The sequence below is a fragment of the Manduca sexta genome, chromosome 14 (assembly GCF_014839805.1).
Source record: "Manduca sexta isolate Smith_Timp_Sample1 chromosome 14, JHU_Msex_v1.0, whole genome shotgun sequence".
Lineage (NCBI taxonomy): Eukaryota > Metazoa > Arthropoda > Insecta > Lepidoptera > Sphingidae > Manduca > Manduca sexta.
In genome coordinates this window covers 7833290-7860432 of record NC_051128.1, presented here as the reverse complement: position 1 = coordinate 7860432, position 27143 = coordinate 7833290, and the positions used below count along the sequence as shown (strand labels likewise).

At 36.9% G+C, this 27143-nt stretch overlaps 1 protein-coding gene across 1 annotated transcript in view; it reads right to left on the bottom strand.

Annotated features, from left to right (window-relative positions):
* Positions 1 to 27143, bottom strand: part of LOC119189351 (clustered mitochondria protein homolog) — a 33460-nt gene that overhangs the window by 4979 nt on the left and 1338 nt on the right. Inside the window, 22 exon segments of the mRNA XM_037438665.1 lie at positions 3604 to 3819; positions 4581 to 4706; positions 5714 to 5986; positions 6095 to 6224; positions 6322 to 6404; positions 6577 to 6696; positions 6699 to 6815; positions 6905 to 7111; positions 7541 to 7743; positions 8082 to 8482; positions 8554 to 8659; positions 9055 to 9229; positions 9699 to 9911; positions 11366 to 11560; positions 12772 to 12908; positions 14551 to 14780; positions 15560 to 15696; positions 17516 to 17649; positions 17839 to 17992; positions 18105 to 18503; positions 18505 to 18920; positions 19101 to 19319. Coding sequence (XP_037294562.1) covers positions 3604 to 3819; positions 4581 to 4706; positions 5714 to 5986; positions 6095 to 6224; positions 6322 to 6404; positions 6577 to 6696; positions 6699 to 6815; positions 6905 to 7111; positions 7541 to 7743; positions 8082 to 8482; positions 8554 to 8659; positions 9055 to 9229; positions 9699 to 9911; positions 11366 to 11560; positions 12772 to 12908; positions 14551 to 14780; positions 15560 to 15696; positions 17516 to 17649; positions 17839 to 17992; positions 18105 to 18503; positions 18505 to 18920; positions 19101 to 19319 — 4391 coding nt within the window.

Here is a 27143-nt window from a genome sequence, read left to right as displayed (position 1 = left end):
TTTTAGGTATTGTACTATCGCATGTTTTTACTATTATTTTTGTGTATTTTTCTACATACTTGTCTAATTCTGTTTTGTCTTCTATCTTTTCTATCTCATTCTTATTGATCTCATTTTCTTCTGCAAGTTGCTTAAATTTTTCTTTAAATTCCGTCCAATTAACTTTCCTGGTATTATATATTCTTGTTGTTGTGTTTATTTTTATGCTTTTTACTTTTCCTAAATTGATTTTCCACGTGATGGTATTGTGGTCCGAGCTCACCAGTCCCTCCTCCACCTTCCAGTCTTCTATTTTGTCCAATAGGTCGGTCGAGCACGCGGTGATATCCACCTGGCTGGAGTAGACCCTTCCTCCTCTTACAGTAAAGAAGGTCGGCATATTGCCTTCGTTCAGTACTTGGAGCCCAGTCTCGTCCAGCCAGTCGGACACCATCTCGCCTCTCCGATCGGCCTCTCGACTCCACCACAGGCTTTTGGCATTAGCATCACCACCCACTATCATTTTTTGCGATCCCAACCTTTGGCCAATCTTCCTCAGGTGTTCGAGGTATCCGTCAAGTGGTTGGTCCGGTTCGAAGTAGAAGGAGACCGCCACAACCTCCCAGGCGCCGGTTCGGATTTTCACCACAACTATGTTTGTTGTAGTGAATTCCGGGCAGATGAAGGCATCCACCCGGTCATCGAAGACCGCGATGGCTGCCTTGACCCGCTCACCCCCCTCCCTTTCAGCGCACTGGAAGATCCTGGCGGTCCCGTAATCCTTCACCCGACCCGATGCTCCTACATACGGTTCTTGTATGAGAGCGAAGGCCAGCCTCCTTTTCGCTGCCAACATTATTAGTTCCTGAGTGGCGAGCGCCTTCCTTTGGAGGTTGGCCTGCGCCGCCAGACATGAGTTGTTTGCGGTTGGATCTTCTATTGAGCCGTTGGCGCATGGGACCACCTTAACAATAGTTCACCGAAGATCTAGCTATGGTGTCCCACCTCCTCCATACCGGACATTCTTGGCTGAATGCATTATGGTTTGCGTCGTCGATTTTGGCCTTCACGCAGTTGCAGCATGTTGGCGCCACAGCTGCCAGCCAGTCCGCGCATTCGGTTCTCATGTGTGGCCCTCCGCAGTGACTACAGACATCCAGCGTCGCTTTGCAGAACTTTCTTCCGTGTCCAAAGCCCAAGCATTTCGTGCATTGGACTATGGGCGATTGGTCCGCAACCCGGATCCGCTGGATGTCTATATGCACCGCGCCGGCCTCTGTGAGTGTTTGCCACACTTCCGGTGAGACTTTGAGCACAAAGTGAGACATTAATGGGTTCCTCGTCCTTTTCCTATATTTGACTTCCATCCTCATTTTATTGGTGTCTATTTTCCCTAGTATGTTTTTGTTCTGTAGCTTCAGGGCGCTGATTACTTCGTCATCGGTGTGGAAGTTTAGCACGTCCTTCATGACTACAAGCGGGTCTTTGTTCGTCATCTCTTCTACGGTAAGTTCGTGTCCTGCTTTCACTATTTTCTGTTTCACCTTCCTTAGTTCTTCTTTGTCCGTAAATCCTATAATTACTTTTCTTTCTTTTGCTTTCCTGATCTTATCTATCTTTATCCCTTCTTCTTTCGCGTTCACCACTTTCCTTATCCGTTCAATCACTTTGTCTCCTGTATCCTGGTCGTCTTTAGATGTTACCACTATGGAGTGTAACGCCGTTGTTGCACTCGGTGGTTTCCCACTGTGTGGACCGGCTGCGACACTCGCATATGTTTTTTGGACGTGCGCTTCCTCCCTGTGTCTCTTCATTTCTTCGTTAATTTTTTCAATTTCCTTTTTGTTTTCTATGAGGAGGCTTGCGTGCTCCTTTAACTTATCCATCAGTTCCTTTTACATATATGTGTTACATGAAGTCGTGAGTAACTCTTTATTTATAAACAAACTAGCTTTTCCCGCGGCTCCGCCCGCGTTATAAAGTTTTTCAGGCTAAAGTTTTCCGTTATGAAAGTAGTAGTTTCCCGGGACCCTATGTTCTTCCCGGGGTCTCAAACTGTCTCCATACCAAATTTCATCTTAATACGTTGGGTAGTTTTTGAGTTCAACACGTTCAGGCAGACAGATGCAGCGGGGGCCTTTGTTTTATAATATATTTTTTAGAACTTTTTAAGAGGAACAATCCCGTCATACATCATTGTTGCATAACTTTAACCGTTTACGCAGTGCACGCAACGGAAGCTCTCAAAACTAATAAATTGTCCCCGTTTTTGCAACATGTTTCATTACTGCTCCGCTCCTATTGGTCATAGCGTATTGATATATAACTAAGAGCACTCCACGAACAAAGGGCTATTTAACACAAAAAGAATTTTTCAGATCGAATCGGTAGTTCCTGAGATTAGCCATTACTGCTCCGCTCCTATTGGGTATAGCGTGATGATATATAGCTTATAGCACTCCACAAACAAAGGGCTATCCAACGCAAAAAGAATTTTTAAGTTTGGACCGGTAGTTCCTGAGATTAGCCATTACTGCTCCGCTCCTATTAGGTATAGCGTGATGATATATAGCCTATAGCACTCCACGAACAAAGGGCTATCCAACGCAAAAAGAATTTTTCAGTTTGGACCGGTAGTTCCTGAGATTAGCGCGTTCAAACAAACAAACAAACAAATTCTTCAGCTTTATATAATAGTACTAGCTTTTGCCCGCAGCTCCGCTCGCGTTATAAAGTTTTTCAGGCTAAAGTTTACCGTTATAAAAGTAGTAGTTTCCCGGGAGCCTATGTTCTTCCCAGGGTCCCAAACTGTCTCCATACCAAATTTCCTCTTAATACGTTGGGTAGTTTTTGAGTTTAACACGTTCAGGCAGACAGATGCAGCGGGGGACTTTTGTTTTATAATATATTTTTAGAACTTTTAAGAGGAACAATCCCGTCATACATCATTGTTGCATAACTTTAACCGTTTACGCAGCGCACGCAACGGAAGCTCTCATAACTAATAAATTGTCCCCGTTTTTGCAACATGTTTCATTACTGCTCCGCTCCTATTGGTCATAGCGTGATGATATATAGCCTATATCACTCCACAAACAAAGGGCTATCCAACGCAAAAAGAATTTTTCAGTTTCGCCCGGTAGTTCCCGATATTAGCCATTACTGCTCCGCTCCTATTGGGTATAGCGTGATGATATATAGCCTATAGCACTCCACGAACAAAGGGCTATCCAACGCAAAAAGAATTTTTCAGTTTGGACCGGTAGTTCCTGAGATTAGCGCGTTCAAACAAACAAACAAACAAACAAACTCTTCAGCTTTATATAATAGTATAGATAGATAAAAATAGTAAACGAGTGAATACTATCTATATTAGGTTTGTAAGATAACACTTAGTTACTTCAACATTGTGAGCCAGGCTCCTTATGAAAAAACGAATAAACTGTTGGCTGAAGGTAAGAGCTACGCTTATTCGGTAGCAATAGCAGACAAAATTTATATTGCATTGAATTCACCAAAAATAATTATACATTCGAGCTCACAATTGTTAAATCAAGATATTTGTCGTCGCGCCACACCACTAATAGTATTTAACAACTCTGCATCATTAGAGGGGTGTCTCACCAGGTGCTTGTAGATGGAGTAGGTCTCCTTCTCGTGCTGCAGCGCGGCGCGGAAGTCGCCGAGGCAGGAGAGCGTGCGCGCGAGCAGGTGGCGCGCGACGGCGGCCTTCAGCGAGCGCGCGCCGTGCGACGCGCTCGTCACGCTCAGCGCGCGCTCCGCGAACCGCAGCGACAGCTCGTACTCGCCCACCGCGTGCAGGATCAGCGCGATGTTGCTCTGCCAACCACACCACATTACACCTTACTGCGCCACGCTTCCGAAACAACTCACTCATATTTATTTATTTGAGTTTTACATGTAAAAGATTCACAGTATGGAAAAGTTACAGTTAACAGTTATATTAGGAATAGCAACAATTAAGTTTCAAAAGGCCAATAAACCTTACTGAAATAGACTATGTGCAAGTTACTTGAATATGAAAATAACTATTTAGACGCAGAATAATTGGTCGTAAATAAAAATATAAACATTAATATTGGTATTTCATATCAATTTGTGTATTAACACAAACATAATACAGTTACATGACAGAAATGTAGGGCATAGTTAGTGTAGTTCTGCATAGTACAGAAATACATTTAAATAAATTGTTCTACTTTATATTGTTTTCGTACGTCACACGTTTAATGACGGTACGCACACACTCTGCAATTAAAACACATCGAGAACTTGGCTACGATTCAAAACGGAGTGTGACTGTAGATTGTTAATATACAATTTGCATGTTACAATAATAGCTGTTATCTAACACGATTTGTCAATTATTATTACCGTACTAATTACTCGTCACAAAACACATACACTTTCCAAGAAATAATATTATTATTATTTTTTAAAAACATATATAAAATTAATAATATGCATTCGAATGTTCCTACAAATTCAGTGATTAAAAACTGTTTCTAGATACGTTAGAACTTTACAATATAAGTATAGAACACAATTTTACTAATTAATCCTAATATATATGTACTTACGTCCAAAAGTGCCATTTCAGGATGGTTTTCACCGCAGACAAGCAACGCCAGATAGCGTGCACGGTATAGCAACTTCAATGCGGTGCTTACTTGACCATTTGCAAAGCAGTACAGTGCCAGGTGAGACTGTAATATAATAAAAAATATATTTAAATTTATGCACATTGTTAATGTATATAGTAAATATAAATGATATAAAATTGTAACTACAATTACTTTGCCGAATGAATCGATAAGTTATACACATTTTTTTTTGCTGCAGAAATAATTACTAAGAATTCGCATGATCCTTCAGACATTTTTAAATAGTAAGAATTCAAATAAAATTAATCTAGCTTTGCCTAGGATTTCGCGAATCAAGAGATAAAATTAAAAACAGAAAATTGTCGAGGTTGATCCGCCACATTCTTTACAATAATCATTAAATTACATTTAAATGTTTTTTGGCTGCAATCCAATAAAAATTGTAAATAAAAATCCTAATTTTTGCATGCAAACAATAGTATTAGCATTACTTGAAATGAAATTCCAACTTTTAGTTTAAAAACATGGAAATAGGTATTTCCATGTCCACTTTGGAATTGAATTGTATTGTCTGCCGCCGGTAATAAATCCGCCTTGACAGAAGTACCGAAACCTAATATTTCTGCATAAGATCAGCCTGGAGGACAAAGGACTAAATCTCCGGTAATGACACGGTGGCTTGCGCAAGACAACTTCTGCTAGTTTACTTCTAATTTAAAACCTACAGTATATGTACACATAAAGGATTTTTTTAAGTACAGACCCCGCAGTCAACACCGATGGAAACCTGCGAACGGTATATTGGTTCCTCCCGGCTTAACGACTGCGGGGCCCTAGAAGAAGAGAGGAAGAGGAGAAATAGGGGAGGAAAGAAGGGGAAGGAAGAGGAAGTATTAGTATGGGCGGAGTGATGTGAAGAGGCCTCAATGTGAGATTACAACCATGAGGTATACACACTTAACTGTGTGCCTAGGGCCGCAACAAATGTCCCCCTGTGCATGGGCGTGCATTCGGTATGGAGACCAAGCGCACAAAAATTGCCTCGGGGGGGGGGGGGGTACACATAAAGGGTTAGTATAATACAACTGTACACTTAAAATAAAACTCACATATTCAGTAATAGTATACGGATGATCAATGCCGTTGACCCTCTCGGACATGAGCACAGCCTTCTGTTGGTAGGCCATGGCGTCCCTGTGCTCGCCGGTGACGTAGCACAGGCGCGCCACCATGCGGAGACACTGCGCGATCTCGCCGTGCATCGCGCCGTACACGTTGTTCAGAAGGTTCAGGGCCTCCGCTATAAGTTCGTGGCCCTCCGATACAGCGCCTGCTTGGATCTTGTTCTGACCAGTCGTGTAGAAGTTGTAAGCGTCGGATGCCTGTTTGATAAATATTATTTTTTGTACAAAACAATGATATAATAATCATATCAATTAAATTTCTAGTAACGAGGAATTTGAATACATTTAATTTAAAGTTATACTCACGCGAGGGTTGATATGTTTAACAACAGGGAATATGTTCATAATGTCGGAACTTGTGAACGGCCCCTTGTTCTTATTGTCGAAATCATATTCCCGCAATAATAATTGCAAGCCAACTTTAAGTGCAAATGACCTGTGAAATTATAGAAATAATAGTTAATTACAATAGACTTGGTAATTTGAACGACTTATTTAAAATATATAATAAATTATATTTGCGCAAGTAATACCTGAGAAGCGATATTTTTTGTAGCCCATTTTTCTCTATGACAGACTCCATGTTATCAGCGTTTAATTCATAGCCCCAATAAGCCTGGAAAATTTGAAACATGCATTTAAACTTAAACTTTAGTTTATAATTTTAAAATATATTCACTACTTTATATTTTATTTTAAGTATATTTGGTTGTATAGACTATAGCTACTCAGTATACTTATCGAGTATATAATTATTTAGTAGATTTGAGAATATAAATTGGTTTTACCTTGAGTTCCTGTTTGATCTGCGAAAACAGTGTCTTGGGCGTGAGGTTGTGCCAGTCGGGCTGCGGCGAGGCGGGCGCATGCGCGTGGCGGCGCGCCCGGCGCCCGCGGCCCCCGCGCCCCGCGCCGCGCGCACCGCCCGCGCCCTCCGGCGCCGACACACCGCTGGCGCCGCGCACGCGCCCAGCAGGCAGTTCAGGAAGTGCGCCACGCCCGAACCGATGCTCATCGCCTCGCAACCCTGAACATGACACCACATATGTATATCATTATTCAGAAAAGCATATCACAAACCTTTTAATACAGATTAATGAAATGTAAAGAGCGTACCTGCAGGTAGGCGGTGTAGACGTGCTTGGCGGCGCGCAGCAGCAGCTCGGCGAGCGCGATGGCGTGCAGGTAGGCGAGGTTGTGGTGCGGGCGCAGCGCGGCGGCCACGCGCCCGAGGTAGCGCACGTTGATGCCGCGCGCGTGCAGCGCCTCCGTCAGCCCCGCGCCGTCCATCGGCGCCGACGTGTGCTCCAGGCACTCGCGCACCTGCACACACGCACACGCACAATGTACACACCGTACACATGATACAGACACCTGCCATGTATAGACGAATATCAGTGAACAACTTTTTCGGGTCAATTAACTAATAAATCATATTCTTGTACCAATTATTCGTCAACAATCAAATAAGACGTTACACATTTCGCAAACACAAAAAGAAACTCAGGAAATATAAACGAAGATTATACAGTAGTATTAACATGGTATCTTTCTAAATATTGGTTTAACGTATGAACATTATAAATGAAAGCCATCAAAATATTTCATAAACCTTAGCTTATGGTATAATGAAGTAGTTCAAGGCTCGTGTTGCTCTTTATATTATTCGTTAACATACACACAGTAACCAACCTCCGCAAATATGTCAAAATATTTTTACAACATCTCTTCGCAATATGAGAGGAAACTTACGAAAGCTGGTATCTGCGTGGTGAGCAGGAAGGCGGCGGCCTCCTTGACGAGGTGGCGCTGTTTGGCGAGCTGCTCGGGCGCGGCGGCGTGCTTGATGCCGGCGGAGTACACGTCGGGGTTGAAGCGCACGTCGAACTCCGACTCCTTGAGCGACGCCACGGCGCGCGCCGCCGCCGCCACCACCGCGCGGGAGCGCTCGCCCGCTGCGCCCACATTAGTTACATTGCAAACATCATTTACTGATACACATTTTCTAAACTTCTCAATCACTATTTTTTCATTTGGATAGATCTATACAATTAAAAAAAAATACAATAATTACCTTGTCGAACCAACAAAGACATAAAAAAAATTCTAACAGAGACCAGGGTGTCGGAAACTCCTGTACATTATAATCTATATTTACAAATATATATTTACAAAATGTGTGTGAAATCATTATTTCAAACCATAACTAAAATGGAAATCAGAAGCTAACGCGAAGCGATCTTAGTGCTATTTCAAACGTCATTGATAAAACGATAAGCACATGCATACTTACAATCATTCTCCTTATCCTTATCTCCACTGCAGATGGAATCCGTTATACTTTCCACGATCTTCTTAGCCACATCCGTATCAATATCGGAATAGTTTTCATTCAGCAGTAGGTCATCATCTTTGCCTTTATCATCATTCTTTGATTCTTTATCATCTGTTTCCTTCTCTGCTTTGTTCTCTTTCTTTTCTTTTTCCTTATTGTCTTTGTCATCTTTCTTCCCTTTCTTATCTTTAGCCTTTTCTTGGCTCTTTTCTACTTTTCCCTTTGCCTCTTCTGTAGTATCTTTTTTGTCCGAGTCCTTGTTGGCCTCAATCGATTTGGGTTCGTTATCACGTTGACGCTTTGCACTCAACTGTTGCAAGTGGAAGGCGGCGTAACGTATGAACATGAAGTAACGAGCCCTAAAAAATACATAAAATTGAGAATATATTTTACATATGTGCTTTTATTTTAAATGTTCAATAGTACTTACTCAACGAAACTATCGACTAATTCTTGTCGCAGACAGCATAGTTTGTGCTTGTGTACTATCGGAAATCCCATAGACTTGATGTCCTCCCTCAGTTCATCATCTGTCACTATAAAAACAGCATTTTTAAATATCAAATCAAAGTTTTCAATACCTTCTTCTTGAGATAGATGTGATGTAGAGAGTTGAAAAGTAGATTATTTTCTGATCACTACTTAAATGCGCTAAATAATAATAAATATATGGAACATCAAGAGGACTGGAACTGATTATGAACTACCATATAATAAAACCGAATATAATTGAAGTGATTCAAGTGATTTAAAAATGTGATGTAATTGTGTATGTATATGTATAAGCGAGCAAATCGTAGCAGCGATACATAAACCATCTGTGGTTTTCCTTCACTGCTTTTTTGTATATTTTAATTGTAGTTTGTTCTTTATTGTGAATATTAAAAAAAAATGATCAACAGCCAGCACTGATGGATTAATAAATATTTACGCTGCAAGAAGTTGACGTCCGGCGGGAAGGTGCGCAGCAGGTCGAGTATGTAGTGGCGGCCGTCGTTGCCGACGATGCCCTTGCACTCCACGCTCGAGCACAACTCCACCGTGTCGCCGTTGGCGCTGATCACCGAGTGCGGCATGATCTTCAACTGCTGACCAGCTTTGCTCAGCTGTGGGGAAGGAAAATATATATAGCTGGCCGGTGGTTTAATACTACGAATACAGGTCAGATTACGTAAAAGTGATGATTTAATATTAACAATAAGAAGTAGAATGAAATAAGAAATTAATTATTGTTAATGCATACTTCTATTTACAAATATAAGTTGAATAAAAAGCGAAGCATGCGGTAGAAGTTTTAGTAAATGTAATAAAATGTCAATTGCTGGAAGTGTAGTCTAGCGCGCGTTGAGGCTAACGCCACTGATGATTTACAATAGCCACCTTCTAATAGCTTACCTTCTACGTATAAAAAACGTGCGCATGGACTGCATTGAGCATGTCGGGATAGTTCCATAGTCCACCAATCAAGTCATATTCAATTTTCTCCTATTGTAACACACTACGATCTTACCTATTTTTATATATTCAACAAATAACATAAATATCTATACAATAATAATAGCTGAATCAACTCACCAACTCCATATACTTAGGATGCGACAGCACAGTGGTGCCGAAGTCAATGCTGCCGTACACGACGCTCTGCTCCTGTTCCTTCTCAAGTATCCCGGGGATGATGGACTGCGCCGTGACGCGGTACCCGCGGTAGTCGACCACCACCGTGCCTAGTGTGTGCAGTCCCGGGGTATCCACTGCGCTGTACACTCGCACGCCTTGCAGGTCGTTACGCTATAATACATTTCCAAATACATTCATTTTCGAACACACCAACATAATTGAAAAATAATATATGCATAATTCCTTAATTTCGTCACACCTCATAAATAGGGGACCGGACAGGTATTACCAAAAAATCTGAAATTCAGTTTAAAGTAAAGTTTGTAATATTAAAAGTATTATCTCATATTTGTTTTTGTAAAAGAGTTGAGATTTGTATTTTTAAATCAATAAATAAAATACAATAATTATAATATTTTTAGTCTATTCTTTACGGCAAATGAAACACCAATCACGGCGCATGACGTCACACGTGGGTAAAATGTAAACAAACAGACGTCATCTGGATGTCATACCGCGTTGTGTTATTTTAATGCTTTCAATGTGTTTTTTGACACAGAACTGCTCTAATAATCACTTTGATGTAAGTAAATAAAAAATAGTGTTTCGGTTTAAAATAAATCGATGAATATTTCAATTAATTAAATCATTTGTACACCCAGGGAGGTTATGGTTATGAGATGTTTTTATTTATGTTTTAGCTGCCACATGATATGGAATAGAATATTTATTTATATAGAATTCTGGTTGTTACACAGTAACCTGAGATTGCCTGAGATTAACACGGTCTATGCAGTGTTGCCAGATCATAATTTCTCTTTACCCCAGGATTATTTGGAATTTAAAATTTTACCCTTAAATCAATCATAAATAATTCGGTACTTTTTTTTTCTATATCATTATCTATGCAGACGCCACTTCTTTCTTCACTTCCACTTCAATAATTATTAATTTAATTATCTCATTTTATTAGGAACAACTAGCTGTACACGAAAATTGTATTGAATAAAAATTATAATTGTTTCATGGCCTACAATTTTTGTAGGAAACATCTTTCTCTAAGCTCAATATTTATTACAATACCGTGAAACAATAGCTTTAATACCTTAACTCGTAGAATTACCCCAAAAATTAGCATAAAAAAATACCCTGCTGATTCAGTTTTACCCTAAATCTAGGGTAAATAACCCTAATCTGGCATTATTAAATCACTGTTCAAATGACAAGACTTGTCAAGTTGCTTTATCCACGTATGACGTCACACGAGACAAAATGACATAATGTAGCGTTTGCGCGGGAATTATAGCTATTTAACATTTAGGCATGGTTTTATGTACTTTTTAAGCTTTATTTGTGCAAAATACTATTTTTCTTGGCTATTTATATCCACAATGATCAATTTAAAACACCTTCTGAAAATTTGTCCGGTCCCCTATTATAAGACATTTATCCTTCCATATATTAAAGAAATAAAAATCATTGTTATGGCTGTGTGACACATCGGAAAAATAATTCAGGTATTCTATTCTTTTCCTGTTTTTATTATCACAAACACACACATTGTTTCATCATTTTCACTCAAACACTGACATTCACATATCACATCAGAATGTTTGCATACTCACGGGCGCTACGAAAGCCGCCGCGTCACCTCCTAAGTCCTTGTAATGGTCGCGCACGTCGAAGCCGAGCGAGAAGAAGATGTTGTTCCATATGAACATCTGCATCTTGGGCTCCTCGCCGGGGTTGATGGCCATCACGTTGCCGTCCACCACCGCCATGGCGCCGCGCGTCGCCGCCGCCACGAAGTCGCTGTGCACCTGATAAAAAATAGTAACTTGTATAATATTATAAGTACGTCATTAGATTAAAATTTCTGTCGAAAATATAGCTAAGATGTGCAAATTTTGTAAAATTACTGATTTATCAATTTGCGCACCGCTGAAAAACAAGGGGCCACTGTTTAATACCCTTACCTTGTGAAAGAATATTTTTTTTTTACAAAATATCTACGATACTAGTTACTGTTTCCAAATCCATCTCAATGGGCTAATGTACAGTCAGCCGCAGAAGTATCCGAACAAATTCAAAATTTCAAATCGCCTTAAAACTTTTGTGCTCCTACCCTTTTCCTTAGTAAAATAAAAATAAAAAAATAGCCTAATTTATAAAAAAAATATATATATACATAGAAAAACTACTTCAATGAAGTTATTGAAATTGTTCAGCTACTTTTGTGGAGACCGTACATACATATAATTCCACCTGAAGTCAACTAAATTACCCTCCCGTTTCGTCGCCATGGCTACATCTCACTCTAGGTTTGCAGCGAGAGGTGACGCAACCCCCTGTTGTTATGATGTTACCTCTAACTCCGCGATAATATCGTATGTATTAGTATTGAATTTTTTTTTATCATCACTATGAGTGAGCTCTAGATAAAGCCTATCCGGTTTGCCCAATAAACATTTTTTTTTTAATAATTCATCCATGATTCCTCTATTCAGGGGTTTTTCATTGTAAATAATTATAACAAATAAGTAAAACATTGTTTAAGTTATTAAAAATGTATTCATTTTGTCGACTTCGACTTAAACTCAGGGTTAATGTATTTTAATTTTAATATGTATATTTAAAAACATTATCGTTATACTAAGGAAGTCATCGAAACGAACAAAATTTTTCCTGTTTTCACTTCTCATAGCTTTATTTTAGTATTTTATGCATCAAACCATAGTTTAAATGTCTAAACTTGTAGCACTCATACATCAAACCCCCCTATGTATCATGATCATGTAAAATTTAAATAGTAGCAGATAGATATAATTAGAGGCCCAAAGTCGTGAACAGTGAACACCTTCGTGTTTGGTCTATTTAAGGTCTAACGCGGCGATATTTTGCGCGATTAGTTCCTTAATCGATGCTTGTTATCTATTGGCTAACACTTGGTATACTTGCCATCCAGGTACTGTTTCTGTGCTCGCCCGCACCACCGTTCATCTCTGATCATAATTAAAGCCGGTTACTATACCTTGAAAATAGCCCGTTCTCGCAATAGTCGCTCGGGCAGCGTGGAGCGCGGCAGCTCGCGCGTCGTCTGCAGCTCCTCGTTCCAGTCGCGCGTCTGCCCCGGGATGTGCTCCTCATAGCCCAGTTTAGACGAGAAGGCTAAACAAAAAGTATTCGTCCAAATAACAGCCAATTTTTCATTCTATAACCAAACTATTATTATTTATAAGGAGATAGGTATTAACTATAAACAGCAAAATAGTGACAATTCTCCCTCGCCGAACTAAATATTAACTAAAGGTACATCGTTGCTAATTTATATCCTGAAAAAAAACAGAAAGTTGTACCTAAAAAAAGTTTCGTACCAATATTCTTATGATGTCATATTTACATCGCTGATAATAAATATAACCTCACGCATGTATACCCTAAGGAGTAAGCACAAATGCAGCTACGACAACCACAGCTTAAAAGGCTTATTTCCGCCTGACAATGTCTTATCGCCTATCAATTTATTAATCAAATCCCCAGCAAATCACGTGTGTTTTCGAATCATTACTCACAAACCTTGTTTGCCCCACTTACGAATCAAAGCTATGAAATAACGCAATTAAAATATTTATCAATATGACATATGCGACGCGCAAATATACCTACAGCTATTTAAATTATCAAATGTTATGTATCTACTAACATTACAGATGCGAAAGTAGGTGTAAGCTTAGAAAGCCGCTGAACGGAACCGCTGAATACTCAAACCATTTCCTGCATCAACATACTTATATGGACCTGTTTATCACAATAAAGCCTGCAGAGGGTTTTTTATTTTCGAAGATCTTTCACGCAGGCGGAGACGCGAGCAACACTCAGTTTATTTATAATCATAAGTAATCGTTTAAAAACGTGTTTATAACTTTGTTGTTATCAGAAATGTAGACTTTGTTACCAAATACTTTATTACTCGCATACGCAAACGTAATTATAATACTTTATGGGCAAGATAGTCTTTATAGTATGCATTCGTGACTCAATCGTTTACACGACCCTGAACATAATCTCAATTACTAAAAGTTAATTCCCATCTTCCTGTATCAATTAACTCTATAAAAATTATGTAATGCCGGGTGTGTTGTGAAAATAATGATATGAAATCTATTCGTGCCGCGAACACAAAGCTGAATAAGTTCATGTCGGTAGTTTTCAACAAACAATCCAAACCTCTATCTTCAATCCGATTCAGAAAATGATCAATATAACGCATTAGTAAGCATGTCAAAAAAAACTTTGTTCTAAATGGTCTATTTTTAAGATGGATAGAAAAAAGCAATAGAGATCGTTTATTGAAGATGGCAGATTTGATAAACACACTCGACTTGCTTAGGATGAAAGTGTATGGCAATAGTCTGCCTACTCGTTCAGGGAACTTCCAGGCTTACTTATAAACTTGTTTTAGCGTTAAGAGGTGGTTAAGAATTGTTTAAATAGCTGTCAATTATATCACCGGTTCCTAGTGTAAACCTCATTAAGGGACAAGATAGCGGGTTTTAACTTACAGTAACTAAGCATAGCTTTGCGATTTTTTTATAAGTACGACTGTTATTACTTAGCTATCTATTAATTAATCTTTATGCATTGCATAATCCAATATACTTAATAAATTAAATTTATGACATGTTTATCGGCTTATTGTTGATCGTGCGCTTTTACTCCACTGAATAGCTTAGTCGACGATAAAAATGCTTACGCAACAAAAACAATAATTACAATTCCCACGGAATATGCTTATATAGTAAATACTTACTGTCTTCGGCGCGGATGGCGTCTACAGTGTGATCAAGCATCGGCGAGGCCCACTGGTACACCTGGTAAGGGGTAGCGACTCTTTCGAAGGGGTGCTTCTGCATACGCCGCTTCTGCACCAGCGCGAAGTTACGCTTAAAGGCCGGCGACACTATGCTCAGCAGCTCGATCAACGAGTGGCACAGCAGGGGCGGGTTCGCTGGACGAGGGTTGAACAGCTCTTCGTTTGACCTGAAAACGTTATTACTATACTCAGTTATTCTTTTATAATTGAGTAAAAATTGTATTTGCCTAATATAATCTTTTATCACATATGAACTGTATTTCCACTTATTAAAAATGTGATAGGTGGTAAATGCAAACGTATTCTATCGTAGCTTTGATCCAATTTTGGTGCTCTATCATTTATGTGCAAGGTCGCGCTAAAATAATGTAGAGCTGACCTTGCCAAGTGAAAATTTCATTCATTCAAGTGCTCAAACGATTTTCTTTTTATTTTGCTATAGCTTTGAAAACCTTCGTAATTAAATTGAAAGTTGAAGAAATGCTTGAAATTCACTTTGAAAGTTTGAAATTGGCTAAAATATTATACCTAGGTTTATAATATGTTTAAACTTAAAATATTAAAAACAAAAATGAAACTAATTTGACACCACCGCACCAAAGTGTATCATAAAGGGTGTATAACATGCAGCACACTACAAACAAAAAAACACAAACATTTCACAACAAATTATTTCCTCATCTAGAAAGCGAAATCGAATCTAATTGTTTCAGTCACAGTTTCTCTATCTCGAAAAGCAATTAGTGCGACAATTCTTTATAAACTTTAAATACAGTCACTCACAACAAATTAGACAAATAACTTTCAACATAATTAGACCATGTTGTACAGTAATCCAACGCCAACTAGTAAAAAAATCCAATAATGATTCCAAACTATCGAAAACCGTGTCATTTCTATACAACACGGTCCAAAAAATCGTAATAAAAAAGTAAGATGATATTACTGGTTGAGGTAAAATCCCCTCGGGCACGCTGTGATATGAAAGTGGCGATCCTCGAGAGTAACAACATGCAGATATAGAAGATCGCCGCACATCTTGCGCGGTCCGGGCGGCGGGTTCCAGCCGGACGTGGTCAGCACCTGGTAATTCATACGTTGATTACCTCCAAAAATATTTTAAAGGAGCTTGCATACTTGGCATAGCAACTGCCAAGATATTTTAATATGAATCATTGGCTTAGTCGATTACCTCGTTTCAGACTTGCCAATGCATTTCATAGTTTTTATATCGTACTGGTACCTTCAAAATGCTCATTACCGGTATTTATTGGAGGTAATCTGTATGTTTCAGACGATCAGTTCACACGATCACAGATCAGAATATTCATATTCGTCTTAGTACAAACGGCTATTTAAATACTTACGTATTTTAGTCTTATTCGCAATTTTCTACGAAACCTTTGGGACAATAATATTGTCAAAGCGAGTTAACAAGCGGTTAAATATAATATCATATACGTTTGATAAATAGTGAAAATCATTAAAAACAAATTGTTTTGGATTGCATTCTAAAGTCAAATTTATCGAGTTAGTAAAATATTCTAAAAATAATCAATTACTTAACAGGTAAAACAAATTAAATGTGTTAAGTGGTAAAAAACAAAGTACTTCTCATAATAATCATCATTGCCACACCTTGCATACTAAACACAATATAGTAGAAGATACCTTTCATTAATACTTATTATATTTTTAGCTCCTAAACGCTTATCAATTGATACCGCATTTATCTCTTTGTAAATCATACTTCTTGTATTACGCAAAAAAAATACTATATTACGATATTATGTTAGGTTGGGGAAAAAGTTCTTCGCAATTTACATGAAATCTCAAGATTTTTTTGTTGAAGTTTATTTAACTTTAATTACAACATATGTAAGCCATTTTGTTGGATGACTTTTTTCCATTTTTTAGAAAGTGCAATGATCCCGTTGCTGAAGAAATTTTGGGACTTCTGATAAAAATCCGCGACAAGTAGTTTTGGCAGTCCTCTCTTGTTAACCTAACACTGCCTATTATTTATGCAAACCTACTGGCAAATTAGATTCCTTTTAAAACTTACGACCGTTTTCAATAAACGATCCCAATTTTAATCTTTGATCCGATCTAGATAATAAACCAATCAAAATAAGTCACTTATCAGCATGTTAAAAAACCCTTTGTTCTGATTGGTCCATATTCAGGATATATCGAAAATAGCAATTGGAATCGTTTATTGAAAAGGTGGTTAGATACACACAAAAAAAGATTTTAAGAAATACGATTATTATATGCACATATATCAGAACTGGGATTGGAAGACCGCTATACTAAGGCTGTACATATAACGCATATGCAAGACATTCAAGCGGGCGCAGCCATGGTCAGAAACTCGTATTGTTATTCAGAATCTTGTGGCCAAATACGCAACAACTGCTAATAACCAAAATGCATAAAAAAATATTCTGCACTTGATATTTGTTCACTGAGACACACTATCTGTAACTGTCAATATAAATTTTATATCATCACTTCCTTATTTGTGACGCAAATTTACTTTATTTATCTAGACCTGTGAAGAACCTACAATTTAAATCAAATCCTCTATGCCTTGTTCCTAGGATTTCGTGAAAAGTGAATAATTCTATACAGATACTTGTTACTACATAAGGTATTACCATTCCAATTTTATAAAACTGTTATGTTCTATATTGAGTGTAACGTGAGAACCCCGACAAACATTTGCAATATCAAACAAATTAGCAAGAAATATTTAACATCGTTCATATTCTTCAAAACATGTTTATCTACATCACCAATATTTAAACATGGTATTTTCTGCATTATTGTTGTGGACATTATAATGAAGACTTAATTTGACTACAAGGTGACGACACACTGCCATATTCATAAATGTTACCTTGAGACATTGCGGGGCTTGATTTTCTTTTGTGAGGCCGGGATGGAGCGGCAGTAAAGGTCGCTCCGTGCTTCCCGGCATTATGTGATCTGGTGGCGTACAATCCACACTTTCTGGACGTGACTTCTTCTTTTCTGTTGACATACATAATGATACATTCGTAATGCGGCGGTAACAGTTCTTCGTTCAAATAATAGACGCAATATGACAAAATTAATCTCAGACATACAGATAAGAATTCATATCCATTGTATAAATATAAATAATTCCCTGTAGGTATACAAAGCCGATACCAATCAAACAATATCTTTGCCATTTCTTACCTAATATATCCCCTTGTGTAATAATGTTTAGGAAAGCAAGAGAACTGCATTCCTGGCCTGCATACGCATCTGTATAATCTATAGACTTAAGAAGATCCCTAACATGACGGACATGGATTCGAGCCTCGCGCATTGTGTAAGGTTCTTCTACAACCTGTAAGAAACAAATAAAATAAATTTCATAATTTCAACGTAATAGACATTGCAAAACCAAAATTTAGTTCACGCTCTCAATAAGTTTTCTTAGATGATAAACGAGCACTTACCTTAATGATAGATCCCTCTTTTAGTCCTTCGATATTTTTCAATTCTGCAAAATTATCTAAAGTAACACCATCCAGTTGTAAAGAGAAACAAGTTCTGTGGCATGTGTCTTCACGGTCCATCAGCACTTGGTGTATTTCTTGAACTAGTTCCATACTTGATACTTGGATATCTAGAGGCTCAGCGCCTGGACTAACAATTTTAACCGTGAAACCCATATCTTGAATAAAAACAACTTCAGCATCTCTCTTTTTTTCATCACCATCTTCACTCGGTGAAGACTCCCTTTCGCCATCACCATTAACTACTTTATTGCTATCGCCATTAACTTTTTCCGAAGCTTCACCATTATTTACAGGTGCTTCATCCTCTTTTTTGGCTTCTTGATTTTTATTTTTTAATAGAATCTTTTTTCTTCTCCGAATCACTGCTTCTCTCAGCTGTCTTAGTTTTCTTATTGTCTTTCTTTTTATCAGAAACCTGTTTTTCCTCGGACTTATTTGGACATACATTAGGAACAACGGCTTTATGCCCTTCGTCAGACTTACTCGATTTTGTGTCGTCGGAATCACTATTAATTCCATTAGTAACTACTTTAGTATTATCACTACTGCTAATATCACAATCTGGATCTTTTTTTGGATCACCGTTAACTAAGGTGTCACATGATGTTTCTGTGCCGTTTAGGATTTGTTCTTTGGTATCTATCTTATCTTTTGTAATATCATTAACCTTTGTTATTGTTTCTTCTCCAGCTTTAGTTGTCGTAGTTTTTATTTGTAACAACTTCTCGCCATTAGTTTTGGCTTTTTGAGTTTCTGTAAAAATAAATATTATGTATATTAGCATGATATATTTTTTTAAAACTAAAACATGTAGAAAAAAATGTAGGGAACTATGCATTTGATCTAAATGAACACAATTCAGTAAACTATATTTACTGAGGTTCAACTAAAAGCGGACTACACTTATTTGATGATAGGCACCAAAGGAAGCACCTGTATTTAAGGGGAAAGGTGCAGGCGTGATGCTAGACTGCGGTGAGGCCGGTTTGCGAGCTGCAGCAGCGTAAGAAACGCGCGGCGTAGCAGCGCTACCACCACCGCCTTCGTCGTCGGCTCGTCCATTCGGGGTGCTTGCGTGACCATTACTAACGGCTACTGTTTTTGATTCGGCATCTTTCTTCATTTTCACTGATTGTTTACTTTGTTTATCAGCTGAAGCAAAAAGATACGCGGGTAGTTATAACATTACCCCTCCATACAAAAAAGTTTTATCGAAAAAACTTTGCCCTACGATGTTGCACATAACATATTGCGTTCGAAATGCTCAAGTGTGATAAAATTATAAAATGGGCCAACAACAACCGTGCAACCGCGGTCGTTCATTTGTAAAAACAGGCCCGTATCCGGTTTTTAGGCTAACCGCACCTCTTCCCTACCCGAGACGAGGCGTGCGCGCAGCGAGCGCATGTCTCGTCCCGTGACCATTAGACACGTGGTTGCCTCTGGCGCGACGCCAACTATCTCCAGCGTCGAGTCAATAATAGAGCGCAACGGGATGCCGCCAACAATAGACGCCATCGACGTGGTCTGCGCTTGTACCAGAAAACGGTTACTTGTCTCTAAACACTACCGTTACTTACTTTATTAAAATATCATTTCATACTAAAGAGTTAGGTACTCACGTTAACTATGATTGTGACTTGTAGTGTCGTGCAAATTATTTATGACCACAAAATCAATCACTTTATTTTTAAAAACCTACCACTAGTGCAAAACCATCACTTACTAGTAAACTTAGTGTTACAAATTCAATCTACAGACCAAGGTGCCTCCGTAATAATTAAACGCATCCTGATTAAGTATGTGCGCGCGACGCAGATCGTTCATCACACAAAATGAGATAGTTAACAAAATGCAATTTGACCTAGTTTAAAATTATTCATGACATAATTAATGATTGATAGCGCGAATGTAATCAATTCGACGCATTGATAAAATTAAGTAAACTATGTTACAAAAACTTACAACTTATTTAATAAATAAGATCTGAAATGATCCGCTACATTTTCTTACACATTTTTTTTTTTGAGTACCTATGTGGACACTTTCAAATCAAAACATTTCTGTAGCCTGAGAACATAATAATTCTTATCGTCAAAATTATCTTTCTTGCGTTTACCAAACATGATAACACACATGCTGCCTAGCCTGTTACATTAGATAAAAAGTATCAAAATTGTGATTATCTGCCGTTGACATATTTTTACCCTGGTTAACCACAGTGACTGCGACATGGTTTTCTTCTAAGCGACTACGTAGGCGATAATGATGAAATTACATTGCGTTGAAACCCTATAAACGATATTACTCTTCACTTCATAGACAAATACATCGTACATAACAAGTAGTTAATTTGTGATGTTATTTTCTTTCTAAAATATCTGAGCATTATATTTTTTACGTTTTATTCTAATGACATGACGTAACATACTTTATTATTAAGTAGGTACATTCTGTTTAATAAATGGAAATGTGAGTTCAACAAAATTTATGGATAATTTGACGTCATGACACAGTCGGAAACATTATATTATACAAAAATCAGATAAACAACGTGCCTGTTGCCTACGGCTCGTGTGTCTCAACGCCAATTGAATCGATCAATGAATTATGCAAACAGAAACAAGCTTGCGGCGCCTGCGACAATCACTGAATGTTTTAACCTTTAGCTCACGGATTATTGTATGGTCTCATTCCTTGACCTTAGCTTTCTTTGTAGGTATAATAACTAAGTTGCACGTGAGGTAAGTTAATTTCCTATCACTTATCTAAACCGACAAGCGCGGTAACAGCATGTTTTCTTCGTAAGATTCGCAACAAATTTTCATAATTTAATAATTTTGACACTAGCACATAAAACTGTATCATGTCATTTTTAACACCCATCGAATTGTTTCATTCGAACCTAAAAAAACAAATACCATTGAGTTTGTATTATCAAATTAATTGGAATATCTAACGCGCGCATTGGAAACCAAACTACGCACATGTCCCTAAATCGAATTAGAATAAATTTGTTATACAAAAATAACAAGGATCTGCTTGCCTACATGCGCTCTACATCTAATAATACTGACACACCTTAAACGTTTAACAGATCCAACTCTACAAAGTGCTAACATACTGAACGTGTTTTGTGACGTTGCACAAACAGTCGGAAATCGGAATCAATAATACTACAATTCATGAATATTTAGATAGTTGCGCCCACTTTATTGATAAAATAGTACGCAACGAGAAATATTTGAAAGGCATTAGTGTTGCTATGTTTTCTTTACATGACCCAAACCGTATGTTCTATTACCGTGACGTGATATTTCCGACTCTTCTAAATTAGAACAGTTTAACTAGAACGAACGTTTTGTAAGTAAGTCAGCACCGGTTTTGAGATAATGGACATTTCATTGTTAGATAAACCTAAAGAAATCTGCTTACTACTGCCAGTGACTGGATTCTATATATTTGGCCTCGAATTGTTTTATTATGAATATAAATAGGTAACTGAGCTGCGTTGTAGATAGTATTCTCTACAATGGCATGTGCCTGATCAAGGAAGCGGTACCATTGTCACCCAAAAATTGCAGCAGTGTTGCTATTACGTTCCATGTCATTAGTAGGTTTGGCGGAAGGCCAGATCCACATAAATCTTTTCTCAAAGTTGCCTACAATTTCATTCAATCTGGACAACTTACTCTCAGAGAACCCTCTTGAACTTTTGTTTACCTGTTACAAATAAAATCAAAAATAACCATACGAGTGCACGTCGAATCAATTTTATTCGTAAATGTAGGCTAATATTTTCTTTAATATTTTGTCATTCATAGACGTAGCGTGCTAATTTGTTTCAGTAATTTTATGCTAAAAGTATTTGAACACAGCTTGGCCAGCTTCATTTTATGAAATAATTGGTTCTAGTATATTTTTGTAAATTGCTACGCTATTTTAAATTATCAATGTTAGTCTTATGTGTTTAGTAGTGTAAATTTATTCAGTATTTTCGAAAACATATCCGTAGAGAGGGTATAAGATCTGCAATGAACCTAGTCGATAATGGCCTTTTCGGGGTAAAAATTCAAAAGACCTAAAAAAGCTCTAATTCGAAAACCGGTACTTAAAATAGACTACACCTAATAAAACCACATTAATTAATCTGGTTAAAACGTAAAAATAATTAATAATCATGGATATTTCTGCCTTTAAAATTTCGTCATATTAAATTTTAAAGGCCGAAATATCCATGATTATTTATTTTACCTTAAGATGGATCAATTATTGCTCTCATAATCATAATATGCAATTATTGCTTAAAATTTATTGTGGCAACTTAATTGAGCCATGTACTACCTAATTTGCTTTATTTTATGTTATTCATTATTGCTTGCATGTTTCCTTAAAAACCAATTAATAAATAAATAAAACGATACCCTGTCTGAACATGCGCAATGCCGAGGCAATTCTCAATTCTCGCCCGCATTGACTTACATAATATTATTATTATGAGTCTTTTGACAGATGTGTATAAAAAATATAATATATTGCTAGCAATCATTGCGTACAATTATTTCTTACAATGTTTAATCCTTGTAAATAAGGCTGTAGTTTCAGTTTTCACGACTATCGATGAATTACGATTAAAAATAACAAAAACCGATCGATATGGACAGTTCGCGTGAATAGTGTAAGTAGGTCATCTCATCCATCAAATAGGTATGTTCAAAATATTGGTGCAATCGCGCTCAGTTTTATAATAGGTGGAATATAATATCTTTGGGCCTTACTGAGTATGACTTTATTACTGGGCTTTATGCAAAATATATACCAGGCACCGTCATGAAAACGGGAAATATGTGTTTACTGAAATACTTATGGTCAAATTGTGTGATCACGACTTCCAAGTATTCCGAAACTTGACACAGATTCTTCGAAAAGCGTCGTCCAAAACTATTGTACAACAGTAGAGTTAGTTTAAGTTTGTTTATTTCGTTTTTAAAATGAACTATTTAATTAAAAAAAAAAGGTGAAATAAGGTATTAAAACGTTAAAAATGAAGTTAATCGCGCTATCAGATTTAAACGCACGTCGGGCACGACAAACTATACTTGTTGTGTTTAGAAGGATTCTGTAGATGTTAGTTAACCGAAAAAAGTAATTTTTGTGGTTTCCGGGAATAATAATATTTGAAGCGAAATGAGCATAACTTGCAAGCTTATGCTTTGTAAAATTTTAGATGAACCCTGTAACAGCTGTTAAGTATCGAGCCTGGGGTTGAGGGCATGTTCATAATAGAGGATTAGTATTGATTATTGTTACAACTTTTATTGATTAAACAAATGTTTGGACTGATTGTTTCATTCTCGAAATCGGATTGATGACTGAGCTGAATCGTTTATTGAAAACGGATGTTAATCACCTAAATTTTAGAAAGTATAGCTACCGATATCTTGTAAATTATGTTACGCCAGATCTTGAATTATTAAAGTAATGTTAGTCCCTGTGCTTGTTTTTTTTTTAAATATTTATAACAATATATTTCATACTTACAACAAATTGAATTAAAATTTGGCGGACGCAAACCTACCTAATAATAATAGATGTTATGGATATATTCATGCAAAATTGTTCCAACACCAAATAAAAGAAATGCCTAAGACTGTTTATTAAATTATCTTTTCACAAATATACCTTTCCACTCAATGAGTTAAGTAGATACTTACCTACTTCTTTACTATATTTTTTGGAGGTTGACGGAAACCTCTTCACGTATATATACTTACTCTTCTAAGAATTATAAATAGCTCTATTTACATTCTGTAATAATGCATTACTCTTAAAAAAACTAGGTACCTATTACTTATTACGTCGATTTTCTCCTTCTCGGATTATAGTAGGTAGGTAGGTACATTTCTACAAAGTGACTCGGATTTGTATCAGCCGCGTGTTGCCATGCACCGCATTGAACCATTATAGATGATTACTTATATATCTTCATAATATATGTCTTCAATGATAGACTGAATAAACTTTATAGATATAAAAAGCTACGTTTTATGCCGGCTATACATTTTGTTCGGGCTTAGGCCAAAGTGAGCGTAGGAAAATGGATACAAGCGAGTAGACAGATTGATGGAAGGCTTTTAACAAGTGCTGCCGTCTAGACGTTTGGCAAGTTTAAAGAAAAAATCAATGTAAGCGGGCAATATAGACGAGTTCTTTAGAGCTGACCGCACGTTCTACACTGTCAGTTTTTATTCTATTTTAGTGAGACAAGTGATGGCGAGCGACTACGAGTTGCCTAGTAGAGTGACTAGCCAAATGAGTTCAACGCATGTTAGCGCTTGCCTTAACTCAACTATCTAGGCAATCAACAGCAAGCGATAGCAAGGCAAGACAAATGCAGAGTTTTGTGATGTTTAAAACCGCATTCGCGTCGCATTTCTTTAAAAAATGTGTGGAGAAAGTTTTTGCAATTTCTAACCTTAAAAGTCCCATGGAGTCGTTTGACCCTTATAAACTCTGTAGCTTAGCTATCGATCCTGTGATCGATTAGCATAAAAAAATGTTTGCAAAAACACCTCATTTCCTCGCTGACCGTATTATTTTTCAATTTGTTAAGCTGATCGTAATGTCTTTAAAAATTATGGACAACTTCCTAAGAAAATTTTCTTTTATGGTTAAGGTAGCTGCCCTTGATGCCCCATGTCAAAAAGCCACCCTGAGTATAAATTTTTGTCGCATATTTTTTCATTATTTTTCTGGTACGTTATAATAATAAAATGGAGAACGCAAACGAGCCGACGAGTGGACGACGGCGCCCAATTTATTACGAAATAATATTTTAGTCAAGTTCTTTAACTTTTAATTATCATAAAACCTACCACGATTTTATCATAATAGCTACCAAATAAAAAAAATGTATAACTAAGTATATCATGTATTAAAGCCTTTTACGAGGTCAATATCTAAAGTATAATTTTTTCTTATCATTCTAACAGAAATCACACCATACAAAACGTTATCGACATGTGCAAATGTCCTTATCGTTGATCAATCAAATAGGTACCTGTACGTATCTTTAAAATCGTTCTCACTCCACTAAATAGAATGAGTCGACATTATTATTCTCCATTTGGAAAGATAAAATACGCCCTACGGCTATGCGGCGTGTAATTTTCATCAAAGTTGGAAAAGGTCTTTTAAGTCAACATAATATTATTATTAATTTAATACATGCCCTAAATTGAGAAACCCGTTTGAGTTTTTTACAACACAATAGATTCTTTAACACGAAAATTCAATAATATAAACTGCCTATTATTATAATATAAATCAAACAATCCATAACTGAAAAAATTTCTACCCTCATCACTGTTACGGTTTCCGCGAAATGGGTGGAATGGGAATTCTTAAAAATGCCCTGGGTCAATGAACTATCAGGTGGCGGTACAGCGGCTGGCGACAGGTCGCTCTGCAAGTGATAGATGGTTATTTTTTCATGATGAACATACTGCTCACTACAACATGTGACAAACACGTGTCTTATTTGAGCCATTAATTACAAAATCACTCAACAATCCTAGTGTTGGACAAAAAATATTATACTTATAACGACAGCTTGAACTGAGTATGAGCTATTCTAATTCAGCATGTAATAGTAAATACTAAAATTGGCAAAAAGTATGTAATATAGGTAGTAAAACCCTAGCAAAAAAAACCTAACCATTAGTAACAAAACTGACTGTCACATGCACTGGAGATTCCATACAAGTGAACCTATATGAATATCAAACTATTCCACTGGTGAACACATACCTCTTCTACTACTGTGGGAAACCCTCTCTTTTAAAAAGGATTAAAGCAAAGGAATTTTTATTGCATAAAAAATATATCTCACTTATTAAATAAATCACCCTGTAAATGATAACATGGGGGATCACATTTTATTATTCAGATACTGTAGATAATGTGTATAAAATTGGTAACAAAACATTATCAAAAGTTTTGAACCTTTGATCTCTTTAGTGATCCATTATAATGAGTACATGGTATACTATGCCCAATCTACTTAAACTGACTGATTCAATATTTCCAAGATACTGTGTCATATTTAATAAAAAAAATGCTCTTATTGCAAAAGCGCAATTAAACTTCTAAATGAACAATTCCCAGCAGCAATCAAACTAAGACTAATAACTCAAATCTTATTTACTTCCAGTGAACATGACATAGCATGATAACCCTTAAGAGACTTTTATAAGCAATAGATGAGGAGGTTGTTATGAACATTATAAGCGGTCTATGTTATCTGTGAGATACGAAACAGGGACATGACTGTAACAAGACCAAGTTACCTATTACCCTAAACTATTTATTATAGTAATAAATTTCTCGCCATTATTAAATATCAATTATTCACATTAATTTATATGTTTCACAATCAAATAATGTCATGCAATACAAATGAAACCACAAAAGTATGAAAGAAACATATGAACCAATGAATATGCCCCTTTAAACTGCCATATTAATGGTAATATCCAAAGTAACATAACTTGAGACTAACAAGTTTTTTGGAGATATGTGATGTTTTTTGACCTACATTAAGATAATATGGTAGACAAAAGACTGATACCCTTACAGTAGTACAAGGCAATGCCCAGCAGTGGGAGAGTATAAAATACAGACTTATGTTGTTATTATTAATGTACACTAGATTATGCTATTAATAAAGTCAACTCCAAGGACATGTGGTTTAAATCATTTGAGTTGTTAATAAATTAGCATTCATATGTTGTCAGTGAGATGACATATTATTCCCTTCCTACTATAATTGGTTAAAAATATATTTTACATATTTAAACAAATTTATTCAAATATGTTGTTTTAATATTTATAAGTTGTCTTAAAACTATTAAAATAATATGATAATTGTTAATGGCAAAGGTCCATACATATTTCACAATAATAAAACCATATAAA